This window comes from Procambarus clarkii, chromosome 22 (genome assembly GCF_040958095.1).
Source record: "Procambarus clarkii isolate CNS0578487 chromosome 22, FALCON_Pclarkii_2.0, whole genome shotgun sequence".
Lineage (NCBI taxonomy): Eukaryota > Metazoa > Arthropoda > Malacostraca > Decapoda > Cambaridae > Procambarus > Procambarus clarkii.
The window spans coordinates 13,121,829-13,148,842 of NC_091171.1; the positions used below are offsets into that span (position 1 = coordinate 13,121,829).

Here is a 27,014-nt window from a genome sequence, read left to right on the forward strand (position 1 = left end):
AAGAAGCATATCATTAAACTAGAAAAGGTGCAAACACGTACAACCAAATGGCTTCCAGAACTGAAAAACAAGCTACAAGGAGAGGTTAAGAGGCGTTAAATATACCAAAGCTAGAAGATAGAAGCATTAAATATACCAAAGCTAGAAGATAGAAGCATTTAATATACCAAAGCTAGAAGATAGAAGCATTAAATATACCAAAGCTAGAAGATAGAAGAAAAAGGCAATACAATCACTATGTACAAAATAGTAATGGGAATTGACAAAACTGACAAGGAATAATTTTTGAAAACTGCAACTTCAAGATGATGACATAGGTTCAAACTAAGGTTGACAAAGTTGCTGAAAAAAAAAAAAGTTCACCTTTGCAAATAGTGGTAGACGGTTGGAACAAGTAAGAACACACATGTATATACATTCAGTATTAACATTTTCCATTCTTCATTCATTATTTAATTTTTTTCATCAATTTCTGTTATAAATGTTTTCAGTTTTCTTGGCTGTGTCTTCTTAATGTGTGCATGTGTGAGAGGGAGACAGCCTATGAAATTAGTTCTGTTGAGCATTAAGTGTTGCAAGACTGCACCACTTAAACTAATCACCTAACTCTTATTACAAAATAAAGTATTATATAAATGTTCTTATGTATAAATAAATGTCCTTGGCTCACAATTGAGCGACTTGCACTCAATACCTGGGCAGGACAGAAATGGTTGCGCCTGTTTCCTTTCATGTGATGCGTCTGTTCAGCTAGCAGTAAAATAGGTATCCAGGAGTTAGACAAGTCTTGTGGTTTGCTTCTTGACGAAGGTTAGCAGTTGGCCTAGAAGAACCTAGATATAGGTCCTTCTACAGGTAAAGATATAGGCCCAAGTACAGGCTTCCTATCCATAACAGCAGGAATTATTTTGTTATAAATGGAATGTTAAAAAATCTTGTCATTTGTGATAGTTGATTAAGAGTAACAAATATTCAATTAGGAAAACTACTAGAGTGAGTAATTTTTAATAATTATTGAATGTATAATTTATCTTGCATTAATTAAACTGAATATTGTCGAGCAGGTCACTAGACAACCTACGTGGGATGGCTGACTGCATAGCTTCTGCAACAATGGATTTGGCTATAGAAACAGATGCTGTTGTAGACAGAACTGCATCTGATACAGCTTCAGAGGTTGATGCTGTGCGACAAACATACCAGGTACCTTTTGATTCATCCATTATCTTTTCTGTTGAAAATAAATTTTTTGAACAATGATATTTTCTAAAATAGATATGATAGCCATAAACTTAGACTGCATTACATAGGAAAGAATTATATTTTCTGAGGGGAAAGACCCTACTGCTCCTTGGAGTTGTTGGGCTAATGTGTGAGATATTAGACCGGGGCGTTAGTCCATGGAGTTCAACCTACCTGAGACCACGAGCCAGAACCTGGCCCCTTCAGAGAGGTTGCAGGGAGCAATGGCCCTGGAAAACCCCCCTGTGGTTGGGGTTTTTCCTTATCTGCCATCAACCGGGGTTAGGCACCCAGAAAGATAGGCATAACATAACAAACCCCACATGGTAAGAAATTTACAACTAAAAACTGAACAGAGAGGTAGACCTCCCTCCAATCCAGGAAAACAAGCAAAAGTCACACTCCACTGCCACGCAGCTCGACCGCAGTCCTCCCCTCCCTGCGCCAGCTACTCAGCCATCCAGTTTGTTAGCTAATGTGGTCCAGGGTGGACGTGTTCTCTGGCCTCGGTTTCCAAAGCAGTGTTTGGAAACTTTCATGCAACCTCTGTAGTGTTGTTGTGTGTGGTGGTCAGGTGTTCTCACCAGTGCCGGGGCTGCATGAGCTTATGGGCTTCCATTCCTAGGTGCCCTGTGAGTACTGCCCTTGCATGTTAGTGTTCTCTTCCCTGGTGTGTTCGGGAAATCATTTCCGATGAGGGTTCTTGCTGCTCAACATTTACCCTTCCCTTGGGGCCAGCTGAGGTTTTATGGCCCTTGTTTGGCCCTGGGTAGGGAGTGGTATCATGCTGGTTAGGGCATCAAGGATTTGTGCTGCCTGCCTACTTATGTGGCAGCCGGTTCCTGTTTCCTCTGGGGACATTGTATTTTTGCGGGGTTTTTCTTTTGTTTTTGTTTTTCTTGCCTGGTGGGGGTCTGCCTGGGGTGGCTATTGTTCCACTTATAATATTTTGGTGGCCCTCTGCTAGGCCCCCATGATTGTACACGTTGCAGGGGTTTCAGTGTTTTGCTCTCTCCCTTGTTAGCTTTGGGTATTAACCGGTTAGCAACATCTTGCCCAGGCTTCCCATAGCAGTCGGCCTACGGGCCCTGGAAAACCCTGTCGGGGCTCGGTGGACCACTGGATGCGTTTTTCAAGTTCCACCCCGTCTTGTGCGGGTTCAAAGATAGCTGTGTGGTCTTGTCTCAGGGTGACAGTCACCTCTTTTTGCCTCAGTCATGCTGCCTGTTGGGTCAAAGACACCTTTAACTCGAAGTGTTGCGAATCATGTTCTCTGCTTGTTCTCCAGTATTATTCTGATGACTTTACTGTTAGGTTACAGGCAGCAGCAACATTGTATGCTTGGTTTAGGTTGCTGCAACACGCTAGGTTGGTTTCCCACCCGGATTCCCCATGGCTGCCCCATTTTCATTATAGGGACCCCGGACCTGGGAACATTAGTCGCTTCGACTTTGGTTCAGTCTGTGCTCCCTGGTCCTTTCACTGTTGTTCATCCTGCACCTTCCTCCCTGCTTCCAGCTCTCAAACGTCTGAGGGTTTCGGAGTTGGAGCAGGGTTTAGTTGGTAATGAGACTCTGACAGCTTGGGGGGCTGCCACATTCGGGTTGGGGAACAGAAGAATTCGAGCTGGTTCCTCCTGCCAGAGCTTCTGGGTCCCACCCCCTTGTTGTCAGCTTTTCCCCTGGACTCTGCCTTTTCTTCAGGGATAGAGGGTTTGTAGGACTGCTCTGCCCCGGGTCCTGAATTGAAGGATCTCCGGGGCTGGGGAGGAGTCGACCTGGGGCCCTTGAGCCCTCTTTGACCCCACTTGAGTGGTAGTGCCCTCTTTGTGGGGCTTGTTGTTGCAGGTGGAGGGGTTTTCTTACCCCACCTTCCCTGTATGAGTATGATTTGGGTTCGGCTCCTCCCTGGGTTTGTTTCTGGGCCTCTTTGGGTACCTTTGTATGTTTTCTGCCTCACGTTCTTTGCGCGGGATGCTCGGGAGACTCTTGCTGCATACCTCCTACAAGACCCGGATTCCTCCTCTATTATGGATCCGTCCTGTTTTGAGTTTCGTTCATCTTCCCCGTATTGGGTGCATTTGGGGGTTCCTGAGTCTTCCTGACTGGTTGACTGCTCTTTCTTTTCGTTGGGGGCATGGCATGGCATTTGAGTGGCGAGAAACGTCTACCGTTCTGCAGGTTTACCGGGGGGAGGGGAGTTTGGTGCCTTAACCCTCAAACCGCGAAGGGTCCAAATGGCTTTTATGGCTACAGGTGCAAAAAAAAAAAAAAAAAAAAAAAATTCTTTCATCTTATAAAAGTGTTCATTTTTGTTCCCTGATCACGGAAAAAAATAACAAAAAAATCGTAGGTGGCATATTTTATCTGCAATAGGGTCGGGAAGTCTGGCAAAAAAACCAGCGTTGAATGTAATGAAACGCCATTTTCTGGGTGAGTTCCGGAAGCTCCCCGGAGCTATCCCAGGCTGATATGCTAATGTCAGACTTTGGCATCAGTCATGTGTATGGAGTTCTTAGGCCTACCGGGGACCACGGCCAGAACCGGGCCCCCTCAGAGAGGCAAGGGGAGCAATGGCCTATAGAAGCCCCCATGTGGTTGGAAGCATTCTATGTCTGCCATCGACCGGAACAGGCACCCAGAAAGGTAAGCGCCTCAAAACAAACCCCTATTCTGGTTAAAATTGCTACCAAAAGCCGAACTAGTAGATAGAACTCCCCAACCGAAAAGAAGCAAACTAGTGTGACGTCACACACCGCCGCGCCACTGTCTGCGCAGCTCCCCCCTCCCCGGGAGGGGAAAGGGAAAACCCCAGACCCCCACGCCGGCTACCCACACCTCAGTTCTTGAGGCTGGATGTCAAAAACGCGAAAAACCGCCAACTGGAGGGAGGGAGGGATGCCGGGGAGCCTCCGGGACTCACCCAGAAAATGGCGTTTCATTACATTCAACGCTGGTTTTCTGGGGGGAGCCCCGTCGGCTCCCAGGAGCTAACTACCCACAGATGGAAAAAGAGGGACTTACCCGGGAGGCGGTCGTCGCTCACTCCTCAACTCGAAGCCGAGACAACTGGCTGCAACCGCCGACCCAAAGCAACACAGGCTCGACGGGGCCCCAGGGACATTCACAAGGTAACGAGCAGCCAGGACCCTGTTCGACCGCCAAAATCCCCGTGCCCGAATATCAGACCAAGACATATTCCCAAAGACGGCAACAAGAGCCGCGAACTTACGAACGTCATGGGCACGGGGATAGACCACAGGCTGGCTGGACTTAATAACCCTGCGGACGACCTGGGAGACCCGAACCCGCGAACAGGGAAGAAGGGAAACCGGATCAACCCACAGCGCGTCCCCGGACACAGAAGCCGTGGCGCGCAAATAACGGCGAAGCGCTGCAACCGGACACAAAACATGATGCACCCCCGGCCTGACCAACCAAACATCAGCCACCCATGGACCCCTCCGGAACGCAGCAGTCTCATTCTTCGCCAGAAAAGAAGATGGCTGCAAACGAACAAAACAATCACCATGACCAAAAGAGCAGAAACCCCTGCGCCGGAGGAGAGCATGAAGCTCCCCTACCCGACCCCCAGAGGCCAAAGCCAACAAGAAAAGTGCCTTGGTAAAACAATCCTGGACCGAAGGGGCCACAACGAAATGAGGAGACGAAAGGAAAGCGAGCACTGTGTCCAAAGACCAGGATGGCTCAGGCGACGCATTAGCAGGCCGGAGGTGAAACAACGCATGAGACAGCTTGCGAAACGGCGCAGCGTAACATCGATACCGAAAGCAATCTGAAGCGGCTCCACCAGCGCCGCACGATATGAGGCGACAGTGTTAGGCATAAGATGACAGTCCTGAAACAACCACGAGAGGAAGGACAAGACCACCCGAACAGACAAGGAACTAACACGACGAAGACGCAAAAAGAAACGGAAGGACCGCCAGGAAACTTCATACTGCCGCCGAGAAGAAACCCTCAGGTGGGACACCAACAAAGAGGCCACCTGATCACCATAGAGATGATGATATACTCGAGTCAAAAAACCCATACGCAAAGACTCGAGAAGATCGAACCAGCCACGTGACGCACTGGCCCGATCTGCTGAAAAAGGCGGAGCCGCGAGAAAACCCTTGGGTACGGACATCGAGCAACCAGCGCCTGAAACCAAGGCTGGGCCAGCCACCAAGGGACCAGAAGGACAACTCTCCCCTGGTAAGTCTCTAAGCGAGTCAGGACCTGGAGCAACAGCCGAACCAGGGACAAGAGGTACAGGAACCCCCACCTCGACCAGTCTAGCCGAAAGGCATCGACCCCGACGGCCTCACAATCGGGGAAGGGCGCTGCATAAACGGGAAGACGCCGCGACCACGCCGACGCGAAGAGGTCAACCTCGGGGCGCCCGAACGTCTGGCAAAGCCAACGGAAGGACTCGTCGTCGACCGTCCACTCCGTGGAGAGGGGAACGAAGCGAGACAGGGCATCGGCCAAGACGTTGGACACGCCCCGTACGTGAACCGCCAGGAGAGTCAAACCCCGAGAACTCAGCAGACGAGTCACCCGAAGCGACCAACCCCAAAGAAACAAGGACCCCATCGAACCCCCACGGTTCAAGCAATGAACCACCGGAGAGCAGTCCGAATGGAGCCGAATCGTCGATCCGCAGGCCACCCGAATCCTCCCCAGAGCAAACCACACTGCCGCGAACTCCCGCACCGTGCTGTGAGCTCGACGGAAGGACAGATCCCAACGCCCCTGGCCGGCCTGGTGAGCACTGGTCACAAAACCCCAGCTGAGAGATGACGCATCCGTGTACACATCGAGTGAGGGCTCGGGTAGGTGCCAAGGCACTGAACCCCGAAAAACCCGAAGAGGAAGCCGGTGACGCAGCAACCGACGCAAGGCCCCCGGGGGTCGAACTCTGTGATTGCGAGAGAGGCGGAAGGGGAAACCCCGAAGGAACCAGAACAGCCGTCGAAGCCAAACTCGACCCGGCGGGTAGACCACCATTGCGAAGTTCAGGCTCCCGCACAGCCCCTCGAGCAACCGCCGGGTGACCCGAGGACCCTCCAGAAACAGACGAAGGCGGTACCGCAGCCGCAGGAGAGACTCCAGAGGGAGAGACAAGGAGGCGGTTCGAGAGTCCCAAACGAGACCCAGCCAAGTCCGAACCTAAGAGGGAACCAGATGGGACTTCCTCCAGTTCACCAAGAACCCGATCTCGGCGAGCTGGGAAAGAACCAAATCCCTGGCTAGCAAGCAAGCTGACTGGCTGGGAGCCCAAACCAGCCAGTCGTCGAGGTAGGCCAACACCCGAACACCTAGGAGACGCAAACGAGCCACCACAACCCGTGTAAGGCGCGTGAACACGCGAGGTGCCAGGTTCAACCCGAACGGGAGACAACGAAAGCGGCAACTCAGACACCCCACCACAAAACCGAGCCAGTCCCTGAATCGTGGATGAATCGGGACATGCCAATAAGCGTCCTGGAGGTCCAGGGACGCCATCCAAGCTCCCGGCTCCAAGAGGAGTAGAACCTGAGACAGCGTAGTCATCCGAAAGGAGGGACAATGAACCCAGGGGTTCAGATGGGGCAAGTCCAGAATGAACCACAGGTCCGCGCAGTCCCGTTTCGGAACTGGAAACAGACGGGAAACCCATCTGAGGGACGACGTCGTTTCGACGACGCCCAAGCATACCCACTCCAAGACGACTCGACAGAGCGCAGGGGAAGAAACCTGCCCCGCCAGCCCCGACCCCCCAAAGGGGGGAGGGGCCACCCAACGCCACCGTAGGCCGCGAGACACGACCCGAAAGGCCCACGAATCGTGGGACCAGGCGCGGGCGAACAGTGCAAGCCGCCCCCCCATCGCTCCGTCAAGGGGGCAAACCGCGAAAGGGCCGGCGACCCTTACGAGACCCAGAACACCGCACCGACCAGACGAGGGAGGGTCCACAGGAGGAGCCAACCCCGAACCTGACACCAGAGGCCTACCACGACGAGAGGAACCCCGAGCCCTGGCACAACCTTTCCGGGAAGACCCACCCCGGGACCCCCGGAAAACCAACAAGTCCGACATCGGATGACAAGCCGCCGACGCAGCCTGAATAAACTGCGCCACGGCCGACTCCTCAAACAGAAGAGGACAAAAAGGTGAAGAACGCCTAAGAGCCAGAGCCCAAGCAGATTCCACATAGGAACCCAGCACCGTCTACCGACACGCGAGATGAGAAGTATAAAACAGGGAAACCGCATCCCGCAAAATCGGCGTGAACAGCTTCAACAAGGCAGCCGACGAACGCACAGCCGAGGACAAAGTGCTGGACCCCGGGACGGACCCAAGCGTCCTCACATCCTCCACGAGCCAATCTGAAGACAGCTCCAGGAGGGAAAAGAACCGCAAGGCCGAAGCCAAAAGGCCCCGAGCGCGCAAGTCCTCCGCAACGAGAGCCGCTGAAAGGGAGGGAACTTGCACATGGAGCTGAATAACGCCCACATCGCGGGAAAGGGCAGGGGCAAACAAGCACTCATTCAAGTACTCAAGCTCGCCCCCCAGGAAAACCTGAAGCACTGTGGAAGCTTCCCGCCACTCCAGCGTGCGGGAACGACAGAAGGAATGCCAGGAATCCAGAACAAATAAGGGGCAGTCTGCTAGCCAGGATGACTCCGGAACCTCGTAACGGAGCCAGAAAGGGAACGAAGTCCCAAACCTAAATTCGGACGGATCCATTTCCGAGGCATAATTCGGGTCACGCAGGAGGTAAGCTGCAAAGGCCGCTCGCACCACACCAGGTTGGATGCGATAAGCCGAAAATCTCCGGAAGGACGGAACCGACGTACCTGGGGGAATGCGGAACTGAACCCGGGGAGGGGCCGACACCAAATCCAACTCGTACGCAGAGGGGGGAAAAGAAAACTCCACTCCTTGTAACAATAAGCCCCGCTCAGAGGGAAGAAAAACCCAGGCGGGGTTTTGAGGCACTACACATTAAAAAGTCAACACCAGCAATCAACAGCCAATTAATGCACAACTATATTCTACCCACCTCAAGACTCCGCTCCAATATAGAAGCATCAAGAAATATGGACCAATAGGCTTTCTACAATCACTTCCATTCAATACCCATTGTTTCGTGTTCTGTCTTGTGTTGATGAAATTAATACCCTATTAATACCACCTCACCCCATCCACCTCACTCAAATGTAGATATAAACAAATCGGAGATGTGTAAGTTCTATTCAGTTGTGTATGTGTAAACTAAAGTCTTTGAAAATGTAATAAGTTTTTCGAAACGCGCTCAAGTGTCGCGTCAGACTAGAAATAAAAATGAATTTTGGAGAATTGATTTTTGAATTACCACCAACAGTGAAGAGAAATGTACGAAAGATCGAGAAAATTCGTGTTAGAATTATTAATCTTACTTTTTCGGTCATATTTAATAATATATGTATGTATGTATATATATATATGTTTGTATGTATATATATATATGTATGTATGTATATATGTATGTATGTATATGTATGTATATGTATGTATGTATATATATGTATGTATGTATATATATGTATGTATGTATATATATGTATGTATATATATGTATGTATGTATACATATGTATGTATGTATACATATGTATGCATGTATATATATGTATGTATGTATATATATGTATGTATGTATATATATGTATGTATGTATATATATGTATGTATGTATATATATGTATGTATGTATATATATGTATGTATGTATGTATGTATGTATGTATGTATGTATGTATGTATGTATGTATGTATATATATATATATGTATATATGTATATATATGTATGTATATATATGTATGTATGTATATGTATGTATGTATATATATGTATGTATATATATATATATGTATACATATATATATATATATATATATATATATATATATATATATATATATATATATATATATATATATATATATATATATATATATATATATATATGTCGTACCTAGTAGCCAGAACTCACTTCTCAGCCTACTATGCAAGGCCCGATTTGCCTAATAAGCCAAGTTTTCATGAATTAATTGTTTTTCGACTACCTAACCTACCTAACCTAACCTAACCTAACTTTTTCCACTACCTAACCAAACCTAACCTATAAAGATAGGTTAGGTTAGGTAGGGTTGGTTAGGTTCGGTCATATATCTACGTTAATTTTAACTCTAATAAGAAAAAATTGACCTCATACATAATGAAACGGGTAGCTTTATCATTTCATAAGAAAAAAATTAGAGAAAATATATTAATTCAGGAAAACTTGGCTTATTAGGCAAATCGGGCCTTGCATAGTAGGCTGAGAAGTGCGTTCTGGCTACTAGGTACGACATATATACATATATATATATATATATATATATATATATATATATATATATATATATATATATATATATATGTCGTACCTAGTAGCCAGAACGCACTTCTCAGCCTACTATGCAAGGCCCAATTTGCCTAATAAGCCAAGTTTTCCTGAATTATTATATTTTCTCTATTTTTTTTCTTATGAAATGATAAAGCTACACATTTCATTATGTATGAGGTCAACCTTTTTTTATTGGAGTTAATATTAACGTAGATATATGACCGAACCTAACCAACCCTACCTAACCTAACCTAACCTATCTTTATAGGTTAGGTTAGGTTAGATAGCCTAAAAAGTCAGGTTAGGTTAGGTTAGGTAGGTTAGGTAGTCGAAAAACAATTAATTCATGAAAACTTGGCTTATTAGGCAAATCGGGCCTTGCATAGTAGGCTGAGAAGTGCGTTCTGGCTACTAGGTACGACATATATATATATATATATATATATATATATATACATATATATATTATATATATACATATATATATATACATATATATATATATATATATGTCGTACCTAGTAGCCAGAACTCACTTCTGAGCCTACTATGCAAGGCCCGATTTGCCTAATAACCCAAGTTTTCATGAATTAACTGCATTTCGACTACCTAACCTACCTAACCTAACCTAACTTTTTCGGCTACCTAACCTAACCTAACCTATAAAGATAGGTTAGGTAGGGTTGGTTAGGTTCAGTCATATATCTACGTTAATTTTAACTCCAATAAAAAAAAATTGACCTCTTATATAATGAAATGGGTTGCTTTATCATTTCATAAGAAAAAAATTAGAGAAAATATATTAATTCATGAAAACTTGGCTTATTAGGCAAATCGGGCCTTGCATTGTAGGCTGAAAAGTGAGTTCTGGCTACTAGGTACGACATATATATATATTCAGATTCAGATTCAGATTCAGATGTTTATTCAGGTAAGGTATATACATACAAGTGATGTTACATTAATGGATTGATATATAGATAGAGCTAGTACATACAATGCCTAAAGCCACTATTACGCAATGCGTTTCGGGCAAGAAAAACATTAATATCTAGAACTTAATACTAATTGAGCATAAAGAATAAAAGATGTTGAGAACAAATACAAATAAAGATAAAAAAAAAAAGGGGGAACATGACTGAAAAAGCAGCACAAATACAATAGGTTGACAAACAGTGTTGATTAAAAAAAAAGAAAAAAAAAAAAGAAAATAACAGACATGGGTTGACAATAGAGGAGTGAAGTAGATTACAGGGAATTTATTAGGTAGTGTTTAGTTTTTATCTTAAACTGGTTGAGAGAGGTACAGTCTTTAACATGGTTGGGAAGGTCATTCCACATTCTGGGCCCCTTGATTTGCAGAGCATTTCTAGTTTGATTAAGACGTACTCTAGGAATATCAAAACTGTATTTATTTCTGGTGTGGTGCTCATGGGTTCTGTTACAACCTTCTATGAAGCTTTTAAGATCAGGATTGGCATTATAGTTTAGCGTTTTATATATGTATAATACACATGAGAGAATGTGCAGTGACTTAATATCTAACATATTAAGAGATTTGAGTAGGGGTACCGAGTGATGTCTGGGGCCAGAGTTGGATATTGTTCTAATAGCGGCTTTGTGTTGGGTAATTAGAGGACGTAAGTGATTTTGGGTAGTAGAACCCCAAGCACAAATACCATAGTTGAGATAAGGATAGATAAGGGAGTAATAGAGAGTCACCAGAGCAGGGCGTGGTACATAATATCTGATCTTAGAAAGAATGCCCACGGTTTTTGAAACTTTTTTTGATATATTTAGAATGTGTCCCTGGAAATTCAGCTTGTGGTCAATGAGAATGCCAAGGAATTTGCCATCTAATTTGTTACAAATTTGGGTATTGTTTATTTTGAGATTTATAAGACTAGAGGATTTATTGCCAAACAGAATATAGAAGGTTTTGTCAATGTTAAGGGTGAGTTTGTTGGCAGTTAGCCAAAGATGGACTTTATTTAGCTCAGTATTTACTGTGGCATTTAGAGCAAGAGGGTCAGGACTGGAGTAAATGAAGGTTGTGTCGTCAGCAAATAGAATTGGTTTGAGGTGTTGGGAGGCATTTGGAAGGTCATTAATGTAGATGAGAAAGAGGAGAGGGCCAAGTATGCTGCCCTGAGGAACACCAATGTTGATGGGTAGGGTGGGAGAAATTGTATTATTCACAGAAACATATTGGAGCCTGTCAGTAAGGTAGGACTCGAGGTATTGTAGGGAGTGTCCTCTGACTCCATAATGATGTAATTTAAGAAGAAGGTTATGGTGGTTGACAGTATCAAAAGCTTTACGCAGGTCCACAAATAACCCAACAGGGAGCTCCTTTTTATCAAGAGCTGTATGAATCGAGTTAAGCATACTAATAAGTGCATCGTTAGTGCTTTTTTTGGGTCTGAAGCCATATTGGCAAGGGCTAAGTATATTGAGTTTGGCTAGATATGAGTAAAGCTGCTTGTATATAAGTTTTTCAACAATTTTTGACAAGTTTAGCAGGATTGATATAGGTCTGTAGTTGTTAACATCTGTGGGGTCACCACATTTGTGGACAGGCGTTACTCTCGCTTTTTTTAGAATATCTGGAAAGGTTTGGAGTTCAAGTGACTTGTTGAAGAGCAAAGCAATAGCAGGGGCTAAAGATCTGGAGGCTTTTTTGTAAATTAAAGTTGGTATCTCCTCAAGGGCACCAGACTTGGTTTTAAGGGAAAGGATTATCTCATTGACGTCAGTGGAGTTAATAGGCTTTAGGTACAGAGACTGTGGATAGTTACCTGTAAGATAGTCCTTAATGTCAGTACTGGAAGATGGAATATCATTTGCAAGGGATGAACCAATGGAAGAGAAGAACCTATTGAACTCAATAGCAGAATCAGAGGCTGAAAGCTGACCATCGTTATTAGACAGGAGAGTCGGTTTGTTATTTAAAGATTTCTTTGATCCCAATATTTGTGAAATTGTGCTCCAAGTTTGTTTAATGTTGCTCTTTATTTGAGTAAATTTATCTTCGTAGTAATTAGTTTTGGCTCGTCTAATTATCTTAGTTAGCAATAATGAGTAATTCTTTGAGAATTCTTTGGAGACAATTCCTAACCTATACTTCTTCTCAAGGTCGTGTTTTTTGTTAATGGATTTCAGTATTCCCTTTGTAAGCCAAGGATTGCTAAGCCTTTTGCTTGTGACTTGTTTTGTAAGCCTAGGACAGTGGGTGTTATAAAGGCTAAGAGTTGTTTGTAGAAAAGATTGCACTGCTAGGTTGATGTCCCCTATGTTACCTAACTCGGACTCCCAGTTGACATTATCAGCAGCAGTTATAAAATTGTTTATAGCAGTTTCATTGTGCAGCCTAAAGCTTAACTCCCTTGTTTCTAGAGGTGGTTTGCTAATGTTAGTTAAGAGAAATGTGGGGTAGTGGTCTGTAGTGCTATCGGTGATTATACCTGAAGTAAGCGGAGAGGTTATGTTGGTCCAGATGTGATCTAGAGTCGTGGCAGTGCTATCAGTGATTCTAGTAGGTCTAGTGATTAAGGGTATGAGGAGGCAGGAATTCATACAGTTGAGGAAGCTAACAGCAGTAGGGTGTTCTGGCTCGCAGAGGTCAATATTAAAGTCCCCTGCGATAATTAGGTGGTTTTTGTTCAGTCTGTTATCAAGTATTAGATTTCTAAGGTTTGAGTTGAATACAGACACATCAGTGTTGGGAATTCTATAGACTGCACCCACAGACAGGACAGACTCGGCACCCTTGACTCTGAAGCTGGCGAAGGTATACTCCCCATAGCAGTCTCTAGTTCTAATTTCTTTTAAGCATGTTAGTTCTTGGTGGTAGTAAAGAGCAGTGCCACCACCTCTCTGAAGTTGACGACAGTTGTGAATTGCTGAGTAGTTAGGCATGTTAAAGAGTTGAGTAGTATCCTCTTTCAACCATGTATATATACATATATATATATATATGTCGTACCTAATAGCCAGAACGCACTTCTCAGCCAACTATTCAAGGCCCGATTTGCCTAATAAGCCAAGTTTTCATGAATTAATGTTTTTTCGTCTACCTAACCTACCTAACCTAACCTAACCTAACCTAACCTAGCTTTTTTTGGCTACCTAACCTAACCTTACCTATAAATATAGGTTAGGTTAGGTTAGGTAGGGTTGGTTAGGTTCGGTCATATATCTACGTTAATTTTAACTCCAATAAAAAAAAATTGACCTCATACATAGAGAAAAGGGTTGCTTTATCATTTCATAAGAAAAAAATTATAGTAAATATATTAATTCAGGAAAACTTGGCTTATTAGGCAAATCGGGCCTTGAATAGTAGGCTGAAAAGTGAGTTCTGGCTACTAGGTACGACATATATATATATATATATATATATATATATATATATATATATATATATATATATATATATATATATATATATATATATATATATATATATATATGGGAACCTCTATTAACGAGTTTAATCCGTTCTGGCACCAAGCTCGTTACCTGGAAAACTCGTCTTTGGAAACAAATTTCCCCATTTAAAATAAAGGAAATAAATTTAATCCGTTCCACTCCCAAAAACATCCATACTTGTATGACATTTTTTAATGTCAATATAATACTGCACATGTAATTATAAATGTTTTGTTGTACTGTTTTAACATTTACTTTACCTTATGAAGAGTCGTTGCTGGCTTGAGGGAGACGATGGGGAGGTGGGAAGGAGGAGAGGGGTTATGGTGTGGAAGGAGAATCCACCTCTGAGTCAGGTGGGCTCTCTCTTCTTGGGATTTTCACCCCACTGGGACCAGGTTGTGGTTCACTATCACTGGCTCTTCGTTTCTCTACTTTCGGAAAGAACTTTTCTATTGACAATTCCTTTTGTCTTTGTTTTAGGATGTCCCTAAAACGAGACAGTAAATTGTCATTAAACATGTTCACACATCGGGTTGTCACTGCTTGATCAGGGTGATGTTTTTCTAAGAATGCGGTAACCTTTTCAAACATTCCTAACACTTCCCTGATCTCACTTAAAGAGGCAGCAGCATCCTCTCGTATCACCTCCTCCCCTGATGTGAACTCTTGTGCCTCCTCTTGATTAATGTCCTTCTGAAGTTCCAGGAGTTCCTCACTGTGCTCCTCCACTAACTCCTGCACATCAGCAGCATCCAACTCCAGACCCAAAGTTTGCCCCAGAGCAACAATATCATCCACTAGATGCACTTCCGGGTCTTCCACAGGTGCAGATGCAAGTGCAGGACCGAAACCTTCGAAGTCTCGCTCAGGGACACCCTCAGGCCACAGGTTACGCCAAGCAGAGTTAAGGGTCCTCTTTGTCACTCCTTCCCAGGCCTTATCAATCAAACGTAAGGCACCCAGGATATTAAAGTGGTTCTTCCAGAATTCTTTGAGGGTCAGCCCTGTATTGTCGGTCACATCAACACACCTCTCCAACAAGGCCTTCATGTAGAGTTTCTTAAAGTTTGCAATGACTTTCTGGTCCATAGGTTGGAGGAGTGGAGTGGTATTGGGAGGAAGGAACTTGATGGTGATGAACTGATTTTCAGGATACAATTCATCTCGCATCTGTGGAGGATGTGCAGGCGCATTATCAAGCACAAGCAAGGCCTTGAGTGGCAACTGTTTCTCTTCAAGATATTTCCTCACTGAGGGGCCAAAAACATCATTGATCCATTCAGTGAAGAATATCCGCGTGACCCAGGATTTCTTATTGGACCTCCACATCACATTCAGTCGCGCCTTATACACTTTACATGCCTTGAACACGAGTGGATTTTCTGAGTGGTAGACTAGCAGCGGCTTGACCTTGCAATCGCCACTTACATTGGCGCAGAGGACGATTTTGATTTTTGATTGTTGCCGCCGAAGGCGGCTAGTTTATTGTGCACCCCATACTCATCCTGTGAGCGGTAGCGCAAAAGCATTACAGAGGGCACAAAAGGTCTTTATCAGACCTTATCTTAGATTATTACATAAACAATTTCTTCAATCCTTCACACCTTATAGATACAATGTCAGCTAGTTATAGAGAAAGTGCTATTACAAGAGCTACATATTTACAGTAAGTCATCATACATTAATGGTAGGTCTTATCGTTAATACATAATAGTTTGGCCAATGGAGATATTACAGAGTCATAGGGGAGCTTCTGTTTATTATTAGTCCTCACAATACACTACTTGTTTCTGAATCTCATATGTCGTTCATCTACTGGAAGCAAAATGTGGGTACAGTGCAAGGATTTCAGGTAATTTATCCATGGTAATAAGATAGGTTGCCATATCATACAGAGTGAGCTTATACTTATCTCTAAAAGGCTCAATTTTACAACAATCCAAGATATAGTGTTCGAGTGTGTGTCCCTGCCTATGTCCACACACTTTACACTTTACTTCATCTAGATCCCTATACAAGCCGAACTGCCAGAGATACTTGTAGCCAAGTCTTATACGAGCTGTGACAACATCTGTTAGTCTACTGACTTTGTTACTTGCCCCATACACATGTTTTACTTCACACATTTCATTGTGATGAACAATGGACCTACTAGTTCCAGTTTGCACTGTTCTACTTTCTTCAAATCCATCTAGGAGTTCTCGTCTAATGACACTTTTAAGGGACCTATTTGATAACTCAAGATTCCATTCAATACTGTCTTTATTTACTGCAGCCATAGCAAGGGCGTCAACTTTGTCATGTTCCTGCATGCCAATGTGAGAAGGAATCCACAACATTTTTATATTTACCCTCTTGCTAAGTATTCTTACATATCTACGTCTAGCTTCCAAGACAAGCACGTTATTACTTGATTGCAAACTGTTTATTGCTCGTAGTGAGGATAAGGAGTCAGAAATAATTATAATAATATAATAATAATTTTTATTTAGGCAAAGGTACATACATAAAGAGAATCTACAAAGTTTGTTGGCTTTATAGATAAGAGCTAGTACATACAATGCCTAAAGCCACTATTACGCAAAGCGTTTCGGGCAGGAAAAAACACTACTGACTAAAGCTTAAAACTAATGGGTAAAAAGAAAAAAATGCGTTGAGTACAAATAAAAATAGAGGTAAAAGAGGGGGGAACATTATTGAAAAAACAGCACAAATACAATTACAAATTATTACAGAAAATTACATTAAAACAGCGTTGATTTGAAGAACAAAAAAAAAAAAAAAAAAAAAAAAAAAACATACATGGGTTGACAATAGATGGGTAAGGTAGGTTACAGGGAATTTATTAGGTATAGCTTCGTTTTTAACTTAAACTGGTTGAGAGAGGTACTGTCTTTAACATGGTTGGGAAGGTCATTCCACATTCTGGGCCCCTTGATTTGTAGAGCATTTCTGGTTTGATTAAGTCGTACTCTAGGAATATCAAAACTGTATTTATTTCTGGTGTGGTGCTCATGGGTTCTGTTACAACCTTCTATGAAGCTTTTGAGATCAGGATTGGCATTACAGTTTAGCGTTTTATATATGTATAGTACACATGAGAGAATGTGCAGTGACTTAATGTCTAACATATTCAGGGATTTGAGTAGGGGTACCGAGTGATGTCTGGGGCCAGAATTGGATATTGTCCTAATAGCAGCTTTGTGTTGAGTAATTAGAGGACGTAAGTGATTTTGGGTAGTAGAGCCCCAAGCACAAATACCATAGTTGAGATATGGATAGATAAGGGAGTAATAGAGAGTCACCAGGGCAGGGCGTGGTACATAATATCTGATCTTAGAAAGAATGCCCACAGTTTTTGAAACTTTTTTTGATATGTTTAGAATGTGTCCCTGGAAATTCAGCTTGTGGTCAATGAGAATGCCAAGGAATTTGCCATCTAATTTGTTACAAATTTGGGTATTGTTTATTTTGAGATTTATTTGATTAGAGGATTTATTGCCAAAGAGAATATAGAAAGTTTTGTCAATGTTAAGGGTGAGTTTGTTGGCAGTTAGCCACAGATGGACTTTATTTAGCTCAGTATTTACTGTGGCATTTAGAGCAAGGGGATCAGGACTGGAGTAAATGAAGGTTGTGTCGTCAGCAAATAGGATTGGTTTGAGGTGTTGGGAGGCATTTGGAAGGTCATTAATGTAGATGAGAAAGAGGAGAGGGCCAAGTATGCTGCCCTGGGGAACACCAATGTTGATGGGTAGGGTGGGAGAAATTGTATTATTCACAGAAACACATTGGAGCCTGTCAGTAAGGTAGGATTTGAGGTATTGTAGGGAGTGTCCTCTGACACCATAATGATGTAATTTAAGAAGAAGGTTTTGGTGGTTGACAGTATCGAAAGCTTTACGCAGGTCCACAAATAACCCAACAGGGAACTCATTTTTATCAAGAGCTGTATGAATCGAGTTAAGCATACTAATAAGTGCATCGTTAGTGCTTTTTTTGGGCCTGAAGCCATATTGGCAAGGGCTAAGTATATTGAGTTTGTCTAGATATGAGTAAAGCTGCTTATAGATTAGTTTTTCAAAAATTTGTGACAAGTTTGGCAGGATTGATATAGGTCTGTAGTTGTTAACATCTGTGAGATCACCACATTTGGTGATTAAGCTGTCTACTTCAGTGTTGTCAATAATTTCGAGTGCTACCAGTATCGCTACCAACTCGGCCTGCATTGTGGACGCTCAGTTACTAATTCGGATATTTCTTTGAATTGTGCTGCCATCGAGGACGAGAGTAAGCCGATCCTTCATCGGTTTGTGGCCAGGCAAAGATTGTTCCTCCTGTGTGATGTAGGTCCTCTTCGTCATTTTCTTCCAAAACAGGCCAGTCTCGTCACAATTAAAAACTTGTTGGGGCAAGAACTTCTTTTCAGCAACAAATTCCTGGAACTCTGGTACAAATTTCTCAGCAGCAGCTTTATCAGAGCTGGCAGCCTCCCCATGTCGCACAACACTGTGGATACCGCTTCTCTTCCTAAATTTCTCAAACCATCCACGGCTTGCCTTAAATATCTCCTCCTCTTCAGACGACGCACCTGGTGTCTTCCTGACAAGGTCCACATACAACTTCTTGGCCTTTGCACAGACAAGAGCTTCAGAGACACTATCGCCATGCAAATGCCTTTCATTCATCCAGACTAGCAGTAGCTTTTCAACCTCTTCTAGGATTTGTGGACGTTTCTTGTTAACCTTGGTAACTCCTTTAGCCACCTCAAGCGTCTTAAATTGTTCCTTCCTCTTCAGAATGGTACAAATCGTTGATGAGGTCCTGCCATACTCCCTGACGAGATCAACCACACGCACACCACGCTCGTGCTTTGCTATTATTTCCTTCTTCACTTCAACAGTAATTGTTGCTTTCTTCCCCTTGCCAACACTGTCTTTAGCAACCAGCTTCTTTGGCGACATCGTGCGTTACAAATTGCAGTCACCAAATCACAAAAAAACAGAGAAAAACGCAAATAAATCCAGAGGGATGCTTGTCGTGTGAGATACAACAACAACACTGGCGTCGGAGGCGTCCGAGAATTTGCGAGAACCCGCGAGACGCTAGGAAGCGCCATGTGGTTTCACTCGTTAATAGAGACGAGCTCGTCAATAGAGACAAATTTGCTGCGAGTGGCTTGCTCGTTACTGGAAAAACTCGTTAATAGAGGTTCCACTGTATATATATATATATATATATATATATATATATATATATATATATATATATATATATATATATATATATATATATATATATATATATATGTATATATATATATATATATATATATATATGTATATATATGTATATATATATATATATATATATATATATATATATATATATATATATATATATATATATATATATATATATATATATATATATATATATGTCGTACCTAGTAGCCAGAACGCACTTCTCAGCCTACTATGCAAGGCCCAATTTGCCTAATAAGCCAAGTTTTCCTGAATTAATATATTTTCTCTAATTTTTTTCTTATGAAATGATAAAGCTACCCATTTCATTATGTATGAGGTCAATTTTTTTTTATTGGAGTTAAAATTAACGTAGTTATATGACCGAACCTAACCAACCCTACCTAACCTAACCTAACCTATCTTTATAGGTTAGGTTAGGTTAGGTAGCCGAAAAAGTTAGGTTAGGTAGTCGAAGAACAATTAATTCATGGAAACTTGGCTTATTAGGCAAATCGGGCCTTGCATAGTAGGCTGAGAAGTGCGTTCTGGCTACTAGGTACGACATATATATATATATATATATATATATATTGGTGTATACTGGCAGCAGGTTTTCTTTCAAACATGTTTCATTGAATATGACAGCATATTCTGTATTTATTATTTTCTGGTTTAGGGCTTCTATCCCTCTAACTATTTTCTTAGCATCAGGGCTTAATTGGAATAGGAGTTCTCCAAAACTCATTTTCGTACTTTTAAGGTGAAGAAAAGAAGTGATTTACTATAGAGTGTATTACACTTATTTGTATAATTTGCACGACGTTTCGAACCTCCATGGTTCATTCTCAAGTGAACAGATCTTACAATACTAGTTGATTTTATACCTGCATTAGGTCAGGTGATAATACAATGAAGGTGAAAACATGGGGGGATACATAAGGGATAAACATAGGGGCTGCAGAAGGCTTATTGGCCCATACGAGGCATCTCCTATCTAAACACAAAGATTAATCCAGTGTAATTGGCCTGTTATGTTGGACATTGTCTTCTGTGTTGGCATCGATATGTTCTTGTCTTGTCCTTACTCTCATGGTCGGTAGAGTAAATAGTTCCGTGATTTGGGTGTTCATGGTAGGTCGCTCTATTCTTATGTGAATTGCCTCAAGAATTTGTAATCTTCTTGAATCTTGGGTTTTGTCTATTATGCAAGTATTCTTGTTCAACATTTCTCTTGTTAGAGTAATGTCATGGGCTTGTCTCATGTGATTCCTAGGGGCACCAGATTGAAGATGGCATGTCAAACGCCTCGTCAGCTTGGTCGACGTCATACCTATGTACTTACATTGAAGGTTACATCCTTCGTGGGGGCAAGTGTACATGTATACAACGCTTGACTGCTGTAGAGGGTTCTCCGTCGGCTTCGGGCTGTTTTTGATAAGGAGTTCGGAAGTCTTCTTGGTTTTGTAGAATATTATCAGGTTTATGTTTTGGTTAGGAGTAGTGCTTTTTACTCCTTTACGGATTATTTCTTTCATTATTCTTTCCTCTTTTATATGTTCACTGTGCATGGTTGATTTGTAATATAATTTTATTGGGGGTGTTGTGGTTTCTGTTCTAGGTTCTGAATTATACCAACGGTCCAAGTGTCTTCTTATAGCAGCGTTTATTTCCGCGTTGCTATATCCGTTGTTCACCAATACCTGAGTTACTCTTTCAAACTCTCTACTCACGTTGCTCCATTCAGAGCAGTGGGTAAGCGCTCGACGAATATAAGCATTGAGAACACTGGCTTTGTATCTTTGGGGGCACTCACTTCTACCGTTCAGGCATAATCCTATGTTGGTGGGCTTGGTATATACGTTGGTGCTTAAAGAGGTTCCTGTTTTTGTTATTAGTACATCCAAGAATGGCAGACTGTTATTTTCACTATTTTCATGTGTAAATCGGAGTACTGACTCTCTCTCTAGGTGTCTTTTTAGGTCAATTAGTTCATCTGAGTCTTTTACTATTACGAATATGTCATCTACATAACGGCAGTATACAGTTGGTTTTTGTCTGCTACTGAAGACCCTATCTTCGATGGTTCCCATATAAAAATTAGCAAATAAAACTCCTAAGGGGGAGCCCATTGCTACTCCGTCTATTTGTAAATACATGTCTCCTTGTGGACTGATGAAAGGGGCTTCCTTTGTACATGCTTCAAGAAGACTTTTCAAGTGTGGCTCAGGTATGTCTAATTTGGGGGTGCTCTCGTCTCTGTATACTCTGTCCAGTATCATTCCTATGGTTGTGTCGACTGGGACGTTGGTAAAAAGGGATTCAACGTCCAGGGAAGCGATGATTCCATCGGGCTGGGTAGATTTGATCAATTCTAGGAAATCTGCTAATGATTGTAGACTAAACTTACTTGGAGTGTATGGAGTTAGGAGTTCATTGAGTTTCTTTGCCAGGTGATAAGTTGGGGTTGGTATTTGGCTGATTATAGGGCGTAGTGGGTTACCTGGTTTATGCGTCTTAACATTGCCGTAGGGATATCCTAAGCCATAGTCGCCTTGAAGTTTATTGAAATGCACACTACCTTTCTTTGCGTTGATTGCTGTAATTGTTTTGTTTACTTTCCGCTTAAGGTCTTCTACGGGGTTCCTCGTGATTCGTTGAAATTTGGAGTCGTCACTTAGGATGTCGCTAATTTTGTTCATGTATTCATGGGTAGGAATCAATACATATACTGCTGTTTTGTCGGCTTTTCTAATAATACTAATTAGTACTAATAACAAAAACAGGAACCTCTTTAAGCACCAACGTATATACCAAGCCCACCAACATAGGATTATGCCTGAACGGTAGAAGTGAGTGCCCCCAAAGATACAAAGCCAGTGTTCTCAATGCTTATATTCGTCGAGCGCTTACCCACTGCTCTGAATGGAGCAACGTGAGTAGAGAGTTTGAAAGAGTAACTCAGGTATTGGTGAACAACGGATATAGCAACGCGGAAATAAACGCTGCTATAAGAAGACACTTGGACCGTTGGTATAATTCAGAACCTAGAACAGAAACCACAACACCCCCAATAAAATTATATTACAAATCAACCATGCACAGTGAACATATAAAAGAGGAAAGAATAATGAAAGAAATAATCCGTAAAGGAGTAAAAAGCACTACTCCTAACCAAAACATAAACCTGATAATATTCTACAAAACCAAGAAGACTTCCGAACTCCTTATCAAAAACAGCCCGAAGCCGACGGAGAACCCTCTACAGCAGTCAAGCGTTGTATACATGTACACTTGCCCCCACGAAGGATGTAACCTTCAATGTAAGTACATAGGTATGACGTCGACCAAGCTGACGAGGCGTTTGACATGCCATCTTCAATCTGGTGCCCCTAGGAATCACATGAGACAAGCCCATGACATTACTCTAACAAGAGAAATGTTGAACAAGAATACTTGCATAATAGACAAAACCCAAGATTCAAGAAGATTACAAATTCTTGAGGCAATTCACATAAGAATAGAGCGACCTACCATGAACACCCAAATCACGGAACTATTTACTCTACCGACCATGAGAGTAAGGACAAGACAAGAACATATCGATGCCAACACAGAAGACAATGTCCAACATAACAGGCCAATTACACTGGATTAATCTTTGTGTTTAGATAGGAGATGCCTCGTATAGGCCAATAAGCCTTCTGCAGCCCCTATGTTTATCCCTTATGTATCCCCCCATGTTTTCACCTTCATTGTATTATCACCTGACCTAATGCGGGTATAAAATCAACTAGTATTGTAAGATCTGTTCACTTGAGAATGAACCATGGAGGTTCGAAACGTCGTGCAAATTATACAAATAAGTGTAATACACTCTATAGTAAATCACTTCTTTTCTTCACCTTAAAAGTACGAAAATGAGTTTTGGAGAACTCCTATTTCAATTAAGCCCTGATGCTAAGAAAATATATATATATATATATATATATATATATATATATATATATATATATATATATATATATATATATATATATATATATAACTGTCGTACCTAGTAGCCAGAATGCACTTCTCGGCCTACTATGCAATGCCCGATTTGTCTAATAGGCCGAGATATTTTCTTTATTTTCAATAAATTGTTTCCAGTTAGTTTATTTGAATTATTATTACTATATTTTATTTAGAACGTAAATTATTGACGTAGTTGAGTTTGTTTAGGTTAAATTTAGATAGGTTAGGTTAGGTAGGGTTGGTTAGGTTCGGTCATATATCTACATTAGTTTTAACTCAAATTTAAAAAAAAATTACTCATACATAATGAAATGGATAGCTTTATCATTTCATAAGAACAAAATATTGAAAAATATATAAATTCAAGAAAACTTGGCTTATTAGGCAAATTGGGCCTTGCATAGTAGGCCGAGTACGACGTTCTGGCTACTAGGTACAACATAACTATATATATATATATATATTATGTCGTACCTAGTAGCCAGAACTCACTTCTCAGCCTACTATGCAAGGCCCGATTTGCCTAATAAGCCAAGTTTTCATGAATTAATTGTTTTTCGACTACCTAACCTACCTAACCTAACCTAACCTAACCTAACTTTTTTGGCTACCTAACCTAACCCCCCACCGGTCAACACCCCACCTTGTAAGACCATCACCACTGAACAGAAGTGTTCAAAAAAATGGCTTTGATAAAAACGTGCATAGAATGCAACATGAAGGTAGATTACCAACAGAGCTTTCAATGCCAACTCTGTTCAGCAGCCATACACAAAAAATGTGCCAACATGACTAACAATTCAAGGAGAAATGGTCCCAGTGACCACTCTGTGTACTGGCTCTGCAAAAAGGATGATGTAACTTTTTTGAAATTGATGGAAATCCTGGATAAAACTCCCGCCGAAAACAGAGAATTACTAATTTATGCCTGCATAGCAATTTCTAATGTCTTCAAACAAACTGTACATGACACCAAGGTACAACCAGCTGTAGCACAGAGCTCTGTGGCAGCGGCGCCTGAGCAGGGCGCGGAGTCGGGGATGCCTGAGCAGGGCACGGAGTCGGGGATGCCTGAGCAGGGCGCGGAGTCGGGGATGCCTGAGCAGGGCACGGAGTCGGGGATGCCTGAGCAGGGCGCGGAGTCGGGGATGCCTGAGCAGGGCACGGAGTCGGGGATGCCTGAGCAGGGCGCGGAGTCGGGGATGCCTGAGCAGGGCACGGAGTCGGGGACCCCTGAGCAGTGCGCGGTGTCGCAGGCACCGGAGCAGAGCGCGGTGTCACAGGCACCGGAGCAGAGCACAGTGTCGGGGGCGCCGCAGCAGAGTGCGGTCCCTGGCAGAGGGAAACAAACAAAACAAGGCCCCAAAATCTGTTGGTATTAGAGATGGGCTACCTGTAAGCATGGGGAATCGGGAAGAATAAATGGAACATGTACACACAATCACCCTAGAAAGTGCAGAAACCTCCTCAATACAGGTAAATGTACCAAAAGCTGTGAATTCTTTCACCCAGAAATTTGCAAGAACTCTTTGGACAGGAAAGAGTGCTTCAATGCTGAATGCCCAGCTTTTCATATAAGAGGTACCAGGCGAATAAAACCGACAGACTACCACTATGAAAACAGCCACTACTCCATCAACCGCGATAATTTTTTAGCAAGAGGAGGAGGAGAAGAATGGCTAAAAATGACCAGACTCTACCACCAACTCGGTCAAATGCTAGAGAGGACGCAAACACAGTGGCCTCCTTACCAGAGCCTCAGATATTAACACCAATTAAAGCATCCAGCACTTCCACTAACACGATAACATCATTTATATTTGCCAACATCCAGGGTATAAAAACACGCAAATCCAACAAAGTTCATTTTATAGATGGTCTCCTTCATGAGGCAAATGCAGTGTTTGCAGCCCTAACGGAAACTCACACAAAGGACTACCTTGATGGTGAAATATGGATCCCAGAATACAATCTCTTCAGATGTGATAGGAAACACCGGCTTCAGGGTGGGGTCAGCCTCTACATCAAAGACACACTCATCTGTACTGAGCTGCTAAACACCTCAAATGATATGGTGGAAGTGCTGATAGTTAAAATAGAGATCCTAAATGTAGTTGTTGTCCTTGTATATAAGTCACCGGAGGCAAACCCTCAGCAGTTTAAAGACCAACTAATGAAAATAGAGCACTGCTTGGAAAACCTCACAAATCCAGCTCCGAACATCATCCTGCTTGGGGACTTCAACCTACGGCACCTGAAATGGAAGCACCTGGCTAATACAGTAGTATCAGAAAGAATACCAGGAAGTAGCCTAAATGAGCAGGCACATGCAAATGACCTGCTACGGATGTGCGATAGGTTTGCCTTAAACCAGCAAATAGTAGAACCAACTAGGAAAGAGAACACGCTGGACCTCATTTTCACTAATAATGATGAGTTGATCGGGAACATAATGATTACAAATACCTGTTACTCAGATCACAACTTAATTGAGGTACTGACAACCATGGGGAATGGACCTCCAAAACCAGTCCAGATTCCCGGTGGAGGAGATTTCAGCAAATTCAACTTCAATAATAAACTGATAAACTGGGAGCAAATAAACCAGGACTTCACAGAAATAAACTGGGAAGAACAGCTAGGAAATGCAAACCTGAACCGGTGCCTGGAAAAAATAAGCTCAGTAGCACTAGAAATATGTTCAAACCGCATACCCCTAAGAAAAAAGAGAAAAAGATGCAGATTGGAACGGGAACGTCGTTCCTTATATAGGCGAAGAAAACGAATCGCGGAACAACTTGAGAGTCGCACCCTATCTCAAGAACGGCGAAGAAGGTTAGGTAGAGAAATAGAAACAATTGAACTCAAGCTACAAGAATCATACAAAACCCAGGAGAGGCAAAGAGAGCAAAAGGCCATCAGTGAAATAGAGAGAAATCCGAAATATTTTTTCTCCTATGCAAAATCAAGATCAAAAACCACATCTAGTATCGGGCCCCTGCGAAAGGGAGATGGAACTTTCACAGATGACAACAAAGAAATGAGCGAGTTACTGAGGAAGCAGTACGACTCTGTTTTCAGTGAGCCATTAAATGCACTAAAGATTGATAACCCAAATGAATTTTTCATGGATATGATACCAACATCAAATCACATATCAGACGTCGCCCTATCCCCACTAGATTTTGAAGAAGCCATAAACAGTATGCCTATGCACTCTGCACCAGGCCCGGATTCTTGGAACTCCATATTCATCAAGAACTGTAAAAAACCACTATCGCAGGCCCTTCACATTCTGTGGAGACAAAGCCTAGATACTGGCGTTATCCCTGACATACTAAAAACAGCAGAGATAGCACCACTCCATAAAGGAGGAAATAAGGCAGAGGCAAAAAATTACAGACCGATAGCACTAACATCGCACATCATAAAAATTTTTGAGAGAGTGCTAAGAAGTAAGATCACAAAATACATGGAATCACAGCATCTCCATAACCCCGGACAACATGGTTTCAGAACAGGGCGCTCTTGCCTGTCGCAGTTGCTGGACCACTATGATATGGCATTAGATGCTATGGAAGACAAACAAAACGCTGATGTAATTTACACAGATTTCGCAAAAGCTTTTGATAAATGTGACCATGGTGTTATTGCACATA

The 27,014-nt window shown here is 42.5% G+C and overlaps 1 protein-coding gene across 1 annotated transcript in view; it reads left to right on the forward strand.

Annotated features, from left to right (window-relative positions):
• LOC123757506 (endothelin-converting enzyme-like 1) overlaps positions 1-27,014 on the forward strand; it is a gene marked incomplete in the record, with an annotated part of 321,501 nt that overhangs the window by 256,831 nt on the left and 37,656 nt on the right. The window contains 1 exon segment of the mRNA XM_069329457.1: positions 1,065-1,203. Coding sequence (XP_069185558.1) covers positions 1,065-1,203 — 139 coding nt within the window.